The sequence below is a fragment of the Tribolium madens genome, unplaced genomic scaffold (assembly GCF_015345945.1).
Source record: "Tribolium madens isolate multiple individuals breed KSU strain unplaced genomic scaffold, Tmad_KSU_1.1 Scaffold_3;HRSCAF=73;Tcas5.2_LG2, whole genome shotgun sequence".
Classification (NCBI taxonomy): domain Eukaryota; kingdom Metazoa; phylum Arthropoda; class Insecta; order Coleoptera; family Tenebrionidae; genus Tribolium; species Tribolium madens.
Window position 1 is genome coordinate 3,397,892 of NW_025401006.1, and position 14,929 is coordinate 3,412,820.

The following is a 14,929-nucleotide window of genomic DNA, read 5'->3' on the forward strand; positions in this document are numbered from 1 at the left end:
TATGCAACACTCTTTGTCATGTTACGAGTATTTTTTACTAGTATGCTTTAATTTTTATAAATTTTAATTCATTACTACTAGACATAAATTAAAATTTAAATTTAGTTATACTTTTTTAGCATAAGTTTAATTATGTATATCGTTCTCTCTATGCAAAGTGTGTATGTAAATTCTTAAATTAAGTTGTATATACATTGCTCTCACGACACTAACGTTATAATTTTAAGACGTTGAGATTAAAATTTTAATTTAAAGAAGTTATTGAATAGAAACTACTACCGGTGCTGCATTTAATTTCTGTTAGCACTACAAAAATGCGACTGGACGTTATACAAAATTACAGTTTAGATTTTTTTAGAAAATTGAATGTTGACATCCTGTAGCTATTTTTAAACTATAAAACTTTTGTTGCTTCAAAAAAAAATTTAACACTAACATTACGAGTAGTTCAGAAATTCTACTAAATTAAAAAAATTGTAACAAAAAAAACTTGCCAAAATTGGTAAAATACCAAGATAAGTATATTTTATGTAACTTATAAAATGCGTTGTGATTGACGACGTACTTTTTAAGAAGAATGTATATTAAAGGCAACATAACAGGTATGTAAGCTTAAATGCATCACAAAAATATAATAATTATAAGATATTAACGTTGGAAAATAAAAATCAATATTATAAAGTATAATCATTGTTCTTTTTGGAACAATGTACTACTAGTCTTGTATGATTTAGCTCATTGTCCTATTGTTTTGAGACTTTGAAACCTAAGAAAATTATTATAGTAAGGCCATGATGTATGAATAAGCCTGTAAAAGATAGTACTTTGAAGAGCCTACACACAATACAATTACAAACAAACCCAATGCTTAGTTACCAAGCAGAGCTTTATAATTGGTTGTCCGCAAGCTACGCGTGGCTTTTCTAAGCGTTTATCTTCTGCGTTTCGTAAACGTAGCTGTTAATTTTAAGCTGCTAAATACTTAATGTTAAGCTTTAAAAGCTGATTTAAATCGTTGACTTTGGTGTATACCTTATTGCTTTGCAAACTTCTAAAAAGTAATATAATAAATTTTTAAGTTGCAGATTTACGCAAAGCCACTTGTGAATAAAATAAAGTGCAGGCATATTTAAGATAGATGAAGTTAAATGAACAACGCCAACATTTATTATTATATTTGTGCATAAAGAAAGTTCAAAAATAATTTGACCTAATTTTTGAAAGTTAGTGAACTCATAAAAGTGAGTTTGCTGAATTGGAAAAGAACAAAATTCAGTTATCTTTAAAAGGTCCGTATATATTGCCACATGCTACGTTCTAACTTGTACTGTAAGCAACGTTCATATGAGAAGCAAAAAAATTTTGCGTAATATAACTTTGAAATTTTGTACCAAAATAATTTAGATTTTAAACCGAATATTCAGCAAGTTTCGTTACAAAATATTTCAATTTTTGTTTGCTTTATTTATTAGTGTATAAGTATATTATATATTTATTTATGATATATTATATATTGATTTAAAAGTTATGTAGCTAACTTATTACTTTGCATAAATTATTTAAAACTATTTAAAATTATTCATTGATGCAAATTTACTTTATTCGGTCGATATGCTTGCGGTATTTGCAAAGAAATGAAAATCTAGTAAGAAATATAAATAGATTTGTAATCTTTTAAGCAAATCTATAATTTTAGTTGTCGAGTAATTAAAAATTAAATAATCAAACCTTGCTTACTTATTTATTTATGTTACTTACGATTAGAATTTATAAACAAGCAAGTAAAATGTTAAAAGGAAAAGCGTTTAACTGGCTTACAACATTCTGTTTTGAGTTTTATTTTCTTAATTTTCTCCGAGTCTGGACTATATGAAGAAAAATAAAATTCATTTGAATTGTAAAACGGCTTCTTCGAGCTGAGTATACGACATTTTTTTAAAACAACTTAAATTTCATTTAAATAACTTAAAGCAGCATTTGAATAATTTTAGAAGCAGCTAAGTTACACATTTTTCACCGAGCAGGTATGCTGGCCCGGCGCCTCCACCAATTTTCTTCTTTTGTAGTCATAAAAGTTTTAAACAAATCTCGGCCTTAATAAGTCTATTAACGCAAAGTCTTGCGCTATGTTGCCTCTAAAAAATAAAGTGGCAAAATATTCTGCTTACAGGTAGAATTTTCTGTTTTAATTAATAAAATAAAATTTAATTTTTTATCAATGTTGCATGTAGAGTCGTTATAAACTTTACTTAATGTTAAAATCAAACGTGATGTTGAAGACAAAAAAACATACTAATGCAAGAACTGTTTAGGAAGCGTAATTAATTTATAACCAAATCAATATAATATACAGGGTGTTCCGACTAAATCCCAGTTTAGGAGTTTGGGAGTCTGGGAGGAATCCCAGTTTAGTTTGGGAGTTGCAATAATCGTATTTATTTGAAAATTGGTACATAGCCATAAACCATAAAGTCCTCCTAAATGAAAATATTTTCAAGATGGCGGCACTTCCGCTTATACGGGAAGTCGGTCTCAACATTCTTATTTTAAATGGAAAGGTATATTTTTTACTGCGTTTTTGGATTAATTGGGTTATTTTAAGGGAATTTTCATCAGCTTTCTCTATACCTAAATTTAGCCGTTTTTGAAATATTTGGAGTTTTTCAAAAATTTTTGGATTTGCACCTTCCACTTTAAAAACCGGTAACTCTACTATTTTTTAAAATTTTGAATTCGTTTTTTTGGTGTTTGAAAGAGAAAGTTTAGATCTTTCTTTCGGTGTTTTAAAATTTTGAAAAAAAAATTAACAAACCATAAAATTTTAAGGTTACTTTTGTAATAATTCAAATACCCATAACTCAATTTTTTAAAATGAAGTACCCCAATTTTGAATATACTAAATGGAGGAGAATTTAATTCTGTATCGATCTGTATTAACATTCCCTATACCTAAATTTAATAATTTTTAAGTTATGGTGACTTTTTGTTCAGACTGCCGAAAATCTGTTATTAGCCACATTCGTTTTCGTATAGTTTGCTATGGAAATAAAAAATGTCAAAATTGTTTCTCAGTAAATGTCGACAGTGACTTATTATTTGATAAACAGTGCCAAAATATGGAGAGTCAAAGCTACTCAAACTTAGATTTAATTAATTTATTTTGTATTTATGGAGAGTGTAACAAAATTATGATATCGTTCATTAAGCAAAAATAAAATTTTCTCACTTGTTAGCTTTAAGTAATGAATGATTGCATGGTAGAACCTATCAATAATAATTAAGTTTGCATAACTTTGATTCTCCATATTTTGGCACTATTTGGCAAATAATAAGTCACTGTCGACGTTTACTGAGAAACAATTTTGACATTTTTGATTTCCATAGCAAACTATGTGAAAACGGATATGGCTGGTAATAAATTTTCTGTAGTATTAAAGAAAAGTCCATAACTTGAAAATTATTAAATTTAGGTATAGGGAATGTTAATACAGATCAATGCACAATTAAATTCTCTTCTTTTTAGTAAAATAAAAATTGGGGTATTTCATTTGAAAAAATTGAGTTATGAGTATTTGAATTATTACAAAAGTAACCTTAAAATTTTGGAATATGTTATTTTTTTTTCAAAATTTGAAAACACGAGAAAAAGGATCTAAGCTTTCTCTTTCAAACGCCAAAAAAAGGAATTTCAAATCTAAAAAAAATGGCAGAGTTACCGGTTTTTAAAGTGGAAGGTGCAAATACAAAAATTTTTGAAAAACTCCAATTATTTCAAAAACGGCTAAATTTAGGTATAAGGAAAACTGATGAAAAGTCCCTGAAAATAACTCGATTACTCCAAAAACGCAGTAAAAAAATATACGTTTCTATTTAAAATAAGAAAGTTGAGATCGACTTCCGGTATAACCGGAAGTGCCGCCATCTTGAAAATATTTTCATTTAGGAGGACTTAATGGTTTTTGGCTATGTACCAATTTTCAAATAAATACAATTATTCCAACTCCCAATACTTCTAAAGTGGGGTTTAGACGGAACAGCCTGTATATACTCGTAAAATGGACTTTGAACAAGTTCGACTATTCGACTGTTGATTTTATTGCAAAAGAATGATATTTAATTTTAATGATCGGTTAAGTTGATTTTTACCTTGTCTTGGAATACTTATTGCATGACTTAACGTAAATAAAAACAAAGCGGGAGTGTCTCTGGAAGCCATTAATTTCACTTTGGCAATAATTATGCTTAAGAGTTTGAAAGTTACATCCATAAATTAACCGCCGAAGTAAGTCAAAGAAGTTGGTGGTTACAATTAGAAATTGTGGGATAGAAGTGGGTTTCGTGTATGTGTAGCTTTGGAGACTAACTTTGAGAATATTTTCAGTATCAAAACGGCACTGTCGGCATTGTTGTCGTAATAAGGTAAGTAAATAGTTTAATTGGTAGTCTGTTTTAAGCCATGAAAGATAGGCATAAAGCCACGAGTGGATAATATGATTAGACCAAGTGGAATATAATTAGAGAAGCAAGTTCGCAGTAAGACATTGAAAGTTGGAATTGAGGGTATATGCTATCGATCGCCGGAACTTGAATCTTTGATTTGGAAACGCTTAATTTGCGTCCAAAACCTACAGTGAGCTTTTTATTCGAGAAGTGGACGTATTCGTTGATGTTGTCAGCAAGTGCTGCATACAACTTTGTCCTTATCGAGTCCATCAGCACCCTCGCGGATCGAACGAAATTCTTGTTATAAAAACCTCCACCCCCATCAGACGGAGCGGAGATATCACGCCGGTTTGCTGTTATCAGCAACGCAGCAATTTGAAACCAAGCCAAATGTTTCTCTCCAGCTTTCGATCTCCGGAACTATAAAGCAACCCATCGGACGCTGACTTCGACGAAATTAACGCTTGACGAAATTAACAAATGAATCCAAACTGCCATAAACAAGGCGTTTTTATTAAACAGGCTAACGATAAAACACTCGCGTGAAATATCGTCGTCTTAACAATGTTACTGTTTGCCGGGCCAGAAATAATCCTGAACGAAAACTTTTAATTGCGGAACCGATAAAGACCAAATTTACTACAACCTTCTAGGTTCGTTACTGGAAATTAACCCCCAATTATTTTTTTTAATAATAACAAAAACTTTTAATTTTTAAGTATTAACAATGCAGAGTTAAAAAAAAAGTAGTTGTATGCATCCTTTTTGTACATATGCTAGCAGCTTGTATCAAACATCAAATATAAAACGCAGGAATTTATTGGTATTTCACGCCTCTATGGTTTAACAACGTGCTTCAAGCTGTTTGATGTTATTTTTTTATTATGTTTTAAAAATCAAAATATGGTCGGTTATAGAAACATCTGAAACATTTTTCAATATTAACGTAAATTCAGCTTTATACCAGCAAAATATTTTTATAACCAAATTTGAATTAATCGTTTAGGTCAACACGCAAATTTTAATAGATTTGGATGAATAAATTTATTACTGAAAATCCTGATAAAATATCAAAACAAAATTTTAAATTTTGGTTTATTGATAATTAAATTTTAATGATAAATTTTAATTATTGTCGAAATGAAACAAAGCAATTAATCAATCGCTACAAAACTATTATTAACCAATTTTTAAAACGATAGAATGTTATACAATGGGCTTATTTAGGCTTCTTGTTATTTAAAAATAAATATTTTGTTATAACACAAAATAACAATAAATAAGCTAAACTTAAATAAATTTATTAAAAAAATAATTATTTAATTATTAATTCTGAAACAACGAATGTTAACAATTTTTGTGTTTATAGCTTCTTATACTTCTGAAAATTGTTGCTTTATAAACACCAGTCCATTAGTGACACAAATTTTTAAACCAATGCATAAATAAATTATGCCAACTGTCGGATACATGACTGTGTATGAATAAGAAAATAAATCGATTACTTTTTAATAATAATTGGCACTTAGCTATCCATACTAACAGATTTGACATTTATTTTACAAAACATGAAATGTTTATTATGTTCTCTGCAAATCCAGTTAACTATTGTTTTTAATTCAGATCTACTACATATTCATTCTCGTTGAAACTGATGATGTGATAGACGATTGATTAACATTATTCTATGCACCATAGGGACCTCGGTAATGCGGTATTCTAACCGCAACACTGTGGCATACAATTGCAAGAAAATTGATCACGATGGAATTTAATTGTATTAAGTTGATTATGTTGTTCTGGTTAGGTCCTTCACTCATGCATGCAGATGGAAGATGGGCTCATTAGCAGAATCATTAATGAAGATTAAAAACAGATAACAATATCGATTTGCATTTAACAATTGAGGACATAACATAAAATTAGAATAAAAAACACATTTTTCTTGCTTTAAGACGAGCTTATAAAAAAAAGCTTCTTTAGTTGGCAAATTGTAACATTTCTCTCAGTGTGGAGAGGTTTAACTGCTTGTATTCTTTGAATGTTAAACGAAATTATATTATTGTTTATTGTATTTTAAAAAGTTTGAGTTTAAGAATTTTTTAGCGATAGGGTAAGCAGGGTACTTAGTTGAAATGAATTGTGGCCGTTAGAAGAAGCATTATACAATGACCTGTTAAAAATCTTCGGAGAATATACTGATTTATGTTGAAAGGTACCTTGGCGCGCGTGCTTCGAATATAGTGTTATAGTTTGTGGAGCGTAAAGCCGAAGATACGTGTGTGCTAATGACTTAATTTGAAAACGTTGGCCTTTTAGATAAAAAAAATGTACGTCCAGAGAAAAGTTTGTTTTCTCGTGGCTTTTGGCAGAAGAAAATAGCGCTCGGTTTGTAGCTAGTCGTGAGCTTTAATATCACGTAATTTATGTGCTGTTAGTTAATCCGGTGTGAAGTCGGGCTTTTCGAATCGACCGTCATTTAGCAAGTTTTTCCCGGAGTGCGCGAAAGATAAATTATGAAAATATAACATTGCGTAAACAGTCGTTTGGGTCTCGAAAAGGTCGAGAATTTGATTTAAGTGTTGAAAGTTTGGCGCCATGTAATTATAATTAGCAAGATAAATAAAACAGCGGAAGGATGAATAGGCAAAAGGTCGAAGTGAGGCGGCGGTCGGCGCACCTGCCTCCCGTATAATGGCGGCTGCGAGTTCTCCAGTTCATTTTCCACGCCACTGAACAGCTCATTACTGGATACAGGGAAATCTGGTATTCCTAAGCGTCCGAAAGTTGCGTTTTGCTCGGACTGACGTTGCAATATGGACCGGCTCTAATCTATTTCGATGATTTATCGCCCGCAAATTGGAGCGCCCCTCTCGGGGTACAGGGATGCATTTTTCAGTACGTTATTAGAGCGACCATCGATCCACCCTCTAAATCAACGTTACGACCAGGTAAGACCACTTCGCAGTCCTTCGCCAATTTGTGTTCGTTTACATTTTGCGAGAAGATTGGTCGCTATGGAGCTCATCAATCAAGCAACGGAGGTGAGGCCGACATGATGGGTTATGCTTGCTACGAATATTAATGAGCCCGCAATATAGATGAAACCTTTCATAATCATAACACAGTCTGACTTCGCATCCACTCGTAATCAAAACAAATCACGGCTTCAAAGTCTAAACGATGCGAGTCCCCGCCATGGAATATTAAACAAACCGACAGATAACACCACACTCAGAATTGTCGCAGTCCCAACATCTTATTAAATACCGTAATTACCAAAGTCATTAATAAGTAAGATTCGAGCGCCAGTATTAAATTAATTAAAACCTCAGAAGATGCCCAAGTACCAGACGCTCAAATTATTCGCTTTATTACAAAACGCGTCTCGCAAAACTAACAAACAAAAAACACTAATTTCCACAGGACCAACTTCTAAAGCTGTATATATTAGCAACAATAAACAAATTTAGCACAAAATGACTTTGGGTTTTATTAATCTACCCCTCTGACAAAATACTTTGAAATCCCAAACTTGGCACTCTAGAGACTAAATCTAGAATAGATTAAATAAACATTTGATAGTCATTTACATCCTTTTCGTAAATAATAATCATACTCTAAACCCCTGCCTATTAAACACTTGTTCAAAACTACCAGGAGAATAAAAAGTAGAAAACCAAACATTTTTTGCTTAAACTATTTATTTCTTGGAAAAAGTAATTGATGAATGATAAAGTACTATAAAAATGTGATGTCATCAAAAATAAAATTTTTCGAAAATTTTTTTTTTTTAGTTTTACAAAATTTTTATTTTTTTTAAATGGCAACCCACTAAAAACTGTTTTTCTAATGAAGGTTATGATCTAAGGATTACAATTATCTACCTTATATTTAATTTTTTAAAAACATTTTTTTCCTTAAGTTGCAATTTTGACAAAAAGAATCGTTTACAATCACATTTTTTATATTACTTAAATTTATTTTCTGGAAGCAAATGATTAAAAAAACCGCTTGCTTCAATACTTTATATTCACCTTGTATGTTTTAACCCTCTTCTTAACTAAAACTTATAGAAAAGAAATATGCAAAAGGGTTTATAAAAAATTATGTAAATAAAGGAAATTGTGGTTTGCTTTTTAAATGAACAGTTTTAAGCACTATCAAAGCCTCTGTTCAATGACGTCACGTAATCTCAACCTTTATTTTAGGAAGGGTCCGTGTATTGAAACGACTCGCCGATGATAAATGAACAAACAATGTTTACTTACTTCCTCCATACATTTAAAATAACATTATCATTGTTAAAAAATATAGTTTTACCAAGCTCAACTACTATCATTTGTCACCGGATAGTTTTAGTTTGAATAAAATTTGTATTGAAATTTACTTTTGAAAAATAGAATTTCGTGCTCGGAATTATTTCCATTATGTTTTGAGAAGTCAGAAAAATTTAAAAAGGACATATTACCTACATAATACAAAAATAATTCGTGTTAAAAGTTGAAAACTTCCAAACAATAATTATTGTTCTAGATTAAAGCTCTCGTTTAATAATACTACAAATAAATAGTTATTTACATTATACGTGCAGTATACAGGGCGATTCAGATAAGATAATGAGCCTGACGATCTGGCGATGCAACCCAAAATACAATTTTCATTTACGCCTTTGATCCAATTTCAATTAGGATTTGCAAGTTGAATCCAAGTTATCATCTTGTGTCACTCTGACATCAGTGCAGAGAACGATTATTAGTGTCATTCTGTTCTCGCGGAATGATAGAGAAATTAGAGAAGTCTTTGCGGTGTAAACCCAATAAAAAATGTATGAAACAATGAAACATTAAAGGTAGGCAAACAGTTTTTTTATAAATCATAAATTGCTTGTCAAAGCACTATCAGAGCAACATAAGATAACTTGGATTGCAAATGCAAATCGTAATTTAAATTAGATCAAAACGTAAATAAAAATTGTTTTTTGGGTTGCATCGCCAGATCGTCAGGCCCATTATCTTATCTGAATCGCCCTGTATAATAATTTTTAATAAAACTGAACGCTAAAATACCTAACGCATAATTGATGAACAAAACTTTTTGATCGAAGACCGTTATATTATGCAGGGTGATTCACGAGGAATAATGACTCTGACTAAATTCTCGATGCAACCAACATTACAGTTGTCGCAAAATAACTTGCGAAAAGTAATGGTGGTTGCATAAAGAATTTGAATTTGGTCAGGCTCATTATTCCTCGTGAATCACCTTGTATATTTTGATTTGTCAAGACTCCTAGATTAACAAAGAGACTCTGTCTCTATCCGGGTCGCCATATTTTTAATTCAAGGCCTTTTTTATTTTTTCTAGGAGTACCACAGTACAGTTCTTATACGATTGCTTAATTTTAGGTACTATTTGACATTACTTTATTTTTAATTTACAATGCATGGACAACCATTATTTTTATGTGATTTATTTGTGTATTTATAACTTGGCTACTTGGCTTATTTAACCACAGCAGCGTGCTTCAGTTGCTATGCTTTACCAATTTGTTGAACAAAAAGTCAAGAGTCGGTTTATGTCGAACATTGAAAACAGACATTTTACAAATTTGGCGGACCGGATAGCGATAGAGTCTCTTTGTAAATCTAGAAGACCGTGTGACGGATCTATGCGTTTACTATTTTCAACACAAGATAGCGCTGATTAGAATCTCGCCAAAAAAAGTGTTTATTTTTGAATAATTAATAGACAAATGACTGAGTGCGGTATGTTCTCTCGGCATTAAAAACTTTATTTTGTACTGAATGTTATAGATTACTTTAATCAACTAATGTGAGTAGGTAAACAAGTCTTTTATCGTCTAGTGGATAAGGAAAATTTTTATCTACTGTTTATATTCTTTATACGTATTTATTCTTCGCCAGTGTCAAAATTTACGGTTTCTCTCCTGTGTAAGGAAGTATTGACAACTGTTTGGCAGTTCTCAATACGAAACGTCAGATTATTTTTAACAGATTTAAAGCAATTTTAAGTCTTGTTGAGTCTAATTCGAAGAATCAAATGTTGTATTCAACTCGTCTTCGTGTAAATCGATTTATTTAAACCACCTCGTGGATGATAAACCACTCGTTGACACCCGTGGTTTAAAAATCCACTCGTGAAATAAAGCGTCCCATTTACACTCAAACTCGTCGAATAAATAACTATCAAAGATTATTTACGTCCAGGAAAATTTTTAATTTTTATTTTGACCGAAAATGTACTGATGGGAGTTAATTATTACCTGACGTCAGCTGTTGAAATGTCAAGTAATTAAACACCCCACAACAATTATCGCATCACATTGTTCCTTAAGTATATAGCAAATCGAATAGCAAATGGTCTGCAAACATTTCATATAAGTAAATTAAATTTAATCACTAAGAAGATTTTAACCCTACTTTGGAATGATAATTGATTTTTGCACTGCTTGTGTCTAATTTTAATTCCGATTTGCATTTGCCCAAGTTATCTTATGTTACTGTGACAGTGCTTTGACAAGCATTTTATGATTTATAAAAAAAACTGTTTGCCTACCTTTAATGTTTTATTCTTACATTTTTTTATTCCTACATTTTGTATTGGGTTTACACCACAAAGACTTCTTTAATTTCGCTATCATTCCGCGAGAACTGAATGGTATTAATAATGGTTCTCTGCGTTGATGTCAGAGTGACCTAAGATGATTAACTGGATTCAACTTGCAAATCCTTTAAATTTAAATTGGATCAAAGACATAAATGAAATTTGTTTTTTGGGTTGCATCGCCAAATCGTTAGGCTAATTATCTTATCTGAATCGCCCTGTATAAATAGATTTAAAGTGCAAAATTTAAACTCTCATAATTTCGAAATTTTTTATAGATAAATTTTTTTAACATTTTTTCTATGTTCCTGGTCTTTTCTTACATGGTATTTTTCTCTGGGGTGCGAGTTCTGGCGCACCTGTATGTGCAAATTTGTTATTGCGTTTAAATTTAAGAACCTGTATCGGTATCATTAATCTTATAAATCACGTCTGGAGATTCGACTTCGACAATAATTGTACATTTTCGACAATAATATCATTCACATCTGTTAGCGGAGTACAAGAAAAACACTCGCGATTACAAGCGGTGTGTGCACTCCACTATGAAGTTGGAAGTATATTGAACTGCAAAACCATCTATCATTTCTAACCAACCTTATGTCTTCATCTAACATCATTACCCCATAATGAGTGGGAGTGGTAAAAGCAGCTCAGACGGGGCTTTATGAAGAAGAAAAATGTGCGAAAGGTAAGTGAGTGGAGTGGATGTAAGTAGAGGGTATCAACCATTTTCTTTTTTAATCTCGGCGTCAATTTGTTGTTGTCAAACTGCTGCACATCAAATTAATTTACTGCAACCACTGTAAGTTGAAAACAACTCTGTTAAACCGCAAAATTACTAGTAATGAGATTTAGAGAGAGTCGGATAAATTGGTCACTTCGACAAACATTATTCAAATTGAAATTGAAACGAAATAGCATCCTTGAAGAGGAATTGGAAAACATTTTTCGGATACGCGTATTCGTGCTCGCAATTAGTCTAACAACGTTGGCCAATAAAAAGCAAGAGGGCTCAAACTGGACGCTTCATCATTTGCATGAAGCTTGTAAAAAGTCGAACGTTTTTCCAATACATCTGTACTTAATAAACATTAAATTTGACGCAACGTTTCTAAAATTAGGTTTTTAATCATGGTTCAGGTTCATGTCACACAGATAGATAATTTATACAGACCAAGAAACGGAGTTATCAAAGATACGTATTTGTAACACATTAAAAGCCAAGTTACTTACATTTTTAACTAATTTAAAATAACAACGTTATTCCAAGACACAATACGGGTGTTTGTTTTATAGTGGACCTGTTTTATTTAAGTATCAATATTTATTCACAATAATCATATTTACAGTTGCGTTGGTACATTAAAAACTGATTGATCACAGCAATTAAGTTACATGATCAATATTTAATAAATTTAAAAGCTGGTACAAAATTTTGCTTGTCAACGGTTTTCAATTAATTTACTGATGAAATAATACTGCATTTAATCATTTCCCCGTCTACTGTTCTTTATCAAAATATAAAGCAAACAACAGATAACATACCTACGTTGTTTGGTCAAAACTCACAACGCATCAGCTGTAATTATATATGTATGTATTTATTCATGAATTTAAGTTAAAATTTGTTTAATAGTATCAGGCTTATCAAAAACTTAACCTACCAATAAATTTTCGAACTAAAATGTATATAACATTTGCAGATTTGAATAAAATGAGGATCATTATATTAAAAAAAAATAATGTTTTAACTGCAAAAATAATATTTTTACTGAAACGAAATGTATGACACATAAAAACCATGTGTCTGTTTTTTGTCTGGCTATCGACCTGTTTAATGTTCATATTTGATTAAAGAGAAAACAACAAAATAATTCCAGAGTATATGAATGATATTCAATTTGTACCTTTGTTCCATTGTTTATAGAAGAAACTGACTGTAAAGAATTTTGATCAAAGTGCTTTAGTATTCGTGAATTTATTGTCAGAGGTCAGTTGTATTATAGTAAAATGTTTAGGAGTCGAAAGTTTCATCATTGAAGGTTAATGAATGTCAATAAGCACTTTTTGTAATACGATTTTGTGAGGATAAAAAGAAGGAAGCAAGCACTTTAGCAGTGCCGTTCCGGTTGGTTAATGGATCTTTGGTGCATTGCCGCACCAAAAGCAGCAGATCACAATTCATCTGCTGGAGGCCAGCCAAAGACGGGAATAAACAGTCACTGCGGGCATCCGAAGAATCGTCTAAATCTATGATCATTTGGTGACAGTCGATTGTCTAAATTTCGTCCAGTGGATCCGGGGCGCTTGGTGCCAGGTTCCAGGAGAATCACGGCTGCTTTCCGTGTTCCCGTGAAGTTTTCTACACGGCTCGGTTCAGCGCTCAGGTTCCGCCCGGTGGCTGCGTGAAATATGTTCCTCGCGGTCGCTCCAACTTGCAAGACGGCCCCAACTTTCCAACAAGTAGACATAAAGCAACGTTGCGGTCGCGCAAACGACTAATCTGCTTCTAGCCGGAGTGATTTAGTGAGGGTAATTGCGGTAATTGGCCGAAGTTCATGCTTTTCGGTAGGAGCGGCATGCCACTTACCGTGCACTAGTGGAAAGAAGACCAGCACCACCAACACGAGTAGCGCGGAAGGCATGACAACGACTGACCGAGAGCATCACCTATGCACTAGCTATCGCTCCGGAGGGCACGCGGAATCTGATTTTAGTCCGGTTGCTGGTCCGCGCTCGACTCGCGCAAGCTCCGTCCGGATCCACGTGTCCGGAGGCACAACACACTCTATCCCGGCGCTAACGCGAAAACGCAGATATAGATGAGACGCACGACGCTTTATCAACACGGAAATTCGCGGAATTACATAACCGTCAGACGCTATTGTCCTGATTAGGCGACGACGTTAAATTTTCAACAGAGTCGTTTGTAACCTCACCTAACTTACGGCTTCCGTATACAGCCTCAATAGAGAGATTTATGCAATGGTTCTCAGTCAACAGCCAACGTCAAACGTGCCATTTATTCACCTAAATTAAACACAAAGCCTCCCATCCATAACTAAAAACTTAAGAAGGATGATTTTCACATTAATCTTCTACGGTATCTCTAAAGCGGATTAACTTTAAAAGGATACACAAAATCATTGTATGGGGTGACAACGTAAACGACAAAACAAAACGGTTTTCAAACCACAAAGAGTTTCATATAGGCAAACCCATCTACTTATAAATGCTTTCTAATAGCGATGTAGACTCTTTTTCAACATTAATAATATCTACCGCCTTCTTAATATCCGGCTTAAGCATTTTGTAAAAAATGCATTGTAAGCTCAGTGATTCTGAGTTTGTTTTAGTTACAGGAATTGCTAAGGAAAAACCACATTATTATTAATTCATTAACGAACAATAACGCAATTAATAAAAGCTGGGAAGGAAGAGTACAACAAAACAAGATACCCAAAGGAGGTTAAACACTTTAAGCTTAAAACTGGTTGCACCAACGAGAATCAGATGAACTAAAAAAATGCCTAGGCGATCAAAAAAAAATTCTATCAAGACAATGATTCTAGTATCTTATACTTTTTTATGGTGTATTTAAGCTTACGTCTTGAAAATTGAGAAATTAGATCTACATTATGTACCCGGATTTGGGGTGAGCAATACACCTAGTTCATAAATTTCTTCAATTAAAGCCATACAATGAAAATTCTTTCTAATTTTGACACTGACAATTGTTTATTAAATCGAACAGACTTTACTTCTACGTTTTTCTTGCTGGGTCGCAGGAAAAATTATATGTATTCCTCCCAAATAACTATTGTATTGTGGTATCAACAAGAAATTACTGCCTAGG

The 14,929-nt window shown here is 32.4% G+C and overlaps 1 protein-coding gene across 3 annotated transcripts in view; it reads right to left on the bottom strand.

Annotated features, from left to right (window-relative positions):
• Positions 1 to 13,820, bottom strand: part of LOC123007013 (neurotrimin-like) — a 28,890-nt gene extending 15,070 nt beyond the window's left edge. For all 3 annotated transcript variants that reach the window (XM_044402015.1, XM_044402016.1, XM_044402014.1), the window contains exon 1: positions 13,664 to 13,820. In XM_044402015.1, coding sequence (XP_044257950.1) covers positions 13,664 to 13,718 — 55 coding nt within the window. In that variant the 5' untranslated portion in view covers positions 13,719 to 13,820. The remainder of the gene's footprint in view (positions 1 to 13,663) is intronic.
• Between the last annotated feature and the right edge of the window lie 1,109 nt (positions 13,821 to 14,929).